The sequence below is a fragment of the Euphorbia lathyris genome, chromosome 3 (assembly GCF_963576675.1).
Source record: "Euphorbia lathyris chromosome 3, ddEupLath1.1, whole genome shotgun sequence".
Lineage (NCBI taxonomy): Eukaryota > Viridiplantae > Streptophyta > Magnoliopsida > Malpighiales > Euphorbiaceae > Euphorbia > Euphorbia lathyris.
In genome coordinates, this window is record NC_088912.1 from 33310129 (window position 1) to 33313661 (window position 3533).

Below are 3533 nucleotides of genomic sequence, written 5' to 3' on the forward strand. Positions count from 1 at the left end.
TTAAATATCAATTATTTATTTAGTAATTAATAATTGGGATATATTAAGTGGATTGCTATTTACCGCCCCTAAATTACTTATCATCGCCCTTTACTAGTCACTTTTGAAGTTCATTGTTATTTACCACCACTAAATTACTTATCACCGCCCTCTATTGGTCACTTTTGCTCTTTTCATTTTTTAAACTCAAAAACTGAAATTCTCTCAAATTTTTTCGAAATTCAAAAACCCGAACAACATTCATGGGACTTAAACACTGTAAAGGAAAAAGACTAATGATTCCTCGGATAAGTATTTTTATTTGCAAATCGAATCGAAAACAAGAGTTCCATCTCCGGATTCGGAGACAAAATTCATCCAAAATGTACTAAACGGGTGATTCGCACCATTCCGCCTAGGCAGAAACGAATGAACTATCCGTTTCTGCCTATGCGGAAACGGGTGGATCACCTGTTCCGCCATGGCAGAAACGGATAGTTCATATGTTTCTGCCTAGGCGGAATGGTGTGAATCATCCGTTTAGATGACTTTTTTTTATATATTGATTGGATCGATTAGTTTTTGGAGACAAATTTCAATTAGTGTAAATAGGAACGGTGATTATTCGATTTCCTCGACTTTCTCGGGTTCATTTTTCATAAATCCAATTTTTGACTCGGGAGAGAGGATATTAAGTTTTTGAATTGAAAAATGAAAAGGGCAAAAATATTCAAAAGGAAGACAGTGATAAGTAATTTGGGGGCAATGAATAGCAAAACCTTAAGTTTTTTAATGAAAAATGAAAAGGGTAAAAATGTCCAAAAAGGGACGGTGATAAGTAATTTGGGAACAGTGAGTAGCATAACCCATTATTAAACATTATCTTTTAACTTTCAAGTTAGAAATTCAAATTTGAAAGAATCTAAATCAGACCGATTAACGATAATTTTGAATATATTGAAATTTTCTGTATTAAGTATGCAATTTAGATCTATAATATTATAAAATAAAATAAAAAACTAATAAATCTTTCAAAAAAATTTATTGTCTTTCTCAATTCACTTGAAGCCACTCAAAAAAGGTACTCCGGCGGCTGCAATCCATTGAGCGGACTGAGGAAGGAAAGTTCCGGCGGTGAAGGCCTGAGCACCTTGCCTGTTAAGGAAATGAAGAGTCTTCCATTTAATCCTCCTAGCTGTATTAGATCCAGGTCCAGTGTTTCCATACTCCGCATAATATAATGTATCAAGGAACTGATTTCCGATCCATTCTTTCCATCCTTCAGGTTGAATCAAATCTCCCAATTGAGATTGCATCACCACAGTCGTTGAATATGCTTTCCATGGCCGTCCCAAGTATGTTTTTGTGGTTAATCTCGTAGCTGCTAGCTTCTCCTCAGGGACGATCCTGCAGTTATGGATCACAAGTCCGGTGTTTTGCCCCTTTTCTTTCCTTCCATCTGCTGTCACTGTGTTGAACTGGTTAGGGTTTGGCTTCCTCACGATGATCAATGAGTTCTGGATGATTGCTGCTCCGTATCCGAAGAGGAAATCAATGGTGCCGGAGATCACACAGTTCCGGTAAAATTGACGTTTTGCTTGGTACAATAATGTGTCTTGGTATCCGTCCATTCTGCAGTTGTAGAACACTGACATATCGGAGTTTACACGGAGAGCCACAGCCTGGTGTCCGTCTGGACCCGCGGTGTTAGAGAATCCCATTGATCTGCAAATAAATCCATCTGACTCCACCACTGTATATACATGTCACGCGACAACAATTAGAATCCATAGATAAATAAAAGTTTAAGCTGATAGATAAAGTTACGATGAATTAATTACCGAATGAAGCAGTATTAAAGGTGTTGATACCGCCCGCGAAACTCTTCTTTCCGGTGACAATTGTTGCCCTAGGTCCATCACCATACATGAAAATGTTAGGCATTTTCTTAGGCACTTTCACCTCCTCATTATAAATTCCAGCCTTGACATAAATCACATATCGCCCCTTGAGATTGGCAGGGTAAGCATTGATAGCAGCATTAATAGACTTGTACTGACCAGACCCATCTTTAGCCACAACTGCATTTGGTTTAGGCCTGTTGGTGTCTTTCACAGCCAACAACTTCCTGTCCGCCGCAGATAACCAAGTCGGGTACCCGGTCTTCTCCTCGAAGAGAAGTCTCCGGGTGTTAGTTACAGGAAGATTCAATTCAAGACCAAATGAACTCAAGATCTTAGTAAATCCTCCAAGCATTTCCAGTATGTTGTCTGTCAATTCATTAGCAGCTTCGGTGCTATTCGATATAGTAGCCTTCAATTCGTTGCTATCATCAAATCCATCAATGCACAATTCATTGTAAGAAATGATTGAACTCAACCAAATCCTGAACTCATCAGCTTGTAAGGTTAAGTCTTTCAAGTTAGCTTGAGACACCTTGTCAATAATGTCATGAAGTTCTTCTTTGGCATCATTCAACAATGTCTTGCAATCATTCAAGGAAGTTTTAGTCCGATTATCCCCTTCCTTAACCTTAACAATTAAATCATTGCTCAAATTGAATGATTTTGTCAATGATTCAGAAATGGCTAAAATACCTCCTTGGATAAGATGTTTAGGATCAGTGCTGTTAACATTGCCAAGAGTTTTTGTGCAAGCATCTTTGTAAGTAGTGGGTTGGCATAGTTGGGATACAGCCTTCATATGTGGGGTTATATCCATGTTGGCAGGAGAACCATCGCTCTTTTGGACCGCAGCAATAACTCCGATGACGACTCCCACAACTAGGAGCAGGGAAAACCCTGAAACCACTATTTTTCCAAGCATGTTTTTGGGTTTTCAGAATTTTTTTCTTTTTTTTTTGTTTGGTGTTTTTTTTCCTAAGCGCTTGCCCTAGATGATCGGCCACACGAATGATGTATTCGGGGCCGATGCAAAAGGGTAAAAATATGCAAAAGATTAATCTTATTCTGGCTTATTATTGATGAATGATTCTTGCATAGTGATTTGGGTTTTTTTATAGCAGTTTTTACATTCTATAATTATCCATTTTGAATTTGAATGAAATATTCTCCACAAATAGGTAGCTTTCAGTTATATCTTTTAATCCCTATACTTCTATTTTAGATAGTTTTACCGTATGACTTGGATAGTTGATGTTCTAATTTAGGAACTTTGTTCTAATTTAGGAACTTGTTCTTTGATGTCTTTCCAATTAATCCCATGGATTAATTATTGTTTTTTTTTTATCCAGCCATTAACTAATAGTAATAGTTTTATTTTATTTTTATTTTTTTGAAGAAAATAGTAATATAGTTAGGATTTTTTTTATGGAATTTCTTTTTGTATTATTATTCTTTATTTTTTTTAGAAATTTTTTTATCACAAAGTTTTCTTCATTTATTTTATATATTGGCTCACAATTATAATATAGTTAGAGTTAGCAATGAGACGGTAACTCCATGTCCATATAAAGAGTCTGTCTTAATGAGATGGAGAATTTCCAAAAAAAAAATTCTCTATGGGATGGGGTTCAACTTTTTAATCTCCAAAAT

General features: G+C 36.3%; 1 protein-coding gene across 1 annotated transcript; it reads right to left on the reverse strand.

Moving 5' to 3' along the window:
• Window positions 1-979: 979 nt before the first annotated feature.
• Window positions 980-2942, reverse strand: LOC136224249 (pectinesterase-like). The gene is made up of 2 exons (XM_066012526.1): window positions 1821-2942; window positions 980-1732 (listed from the first exon to the last, which is right to left on the reverse strand). Exons 1-2 carry the CDS (start codon window positions 2803-2805, stop codon window positions 1038-1040), a joined length of 1680 nt encoding a protein of 559 aa, XP_065868598.1. The 5' UTR covers window positions 2806-2942; the 3' UTR covers window positions 980-1037.
• Window positions 2943-3533: the final 591 nt, after the last annotated feature.

What these genes read in the sequence shown, in the direction of transcription:
- LOC136224249 (XM_066012526.1), bottom strand. Translation starts at nt 2,805, where the DNA reads ATGCTTGGAAAAATAGTGGTTTCAGGGTTTTCCCTGCTCCTAGTTGTG. An exon ending in CTTTAATACTGCTTCATTCG is followed by an intron (nt 1,733 to 1,820) that starts GTAATTAATTCA and finishes ATGTATATACAG; the next exon opens with TGGTGGAGTCAGATGGATTT.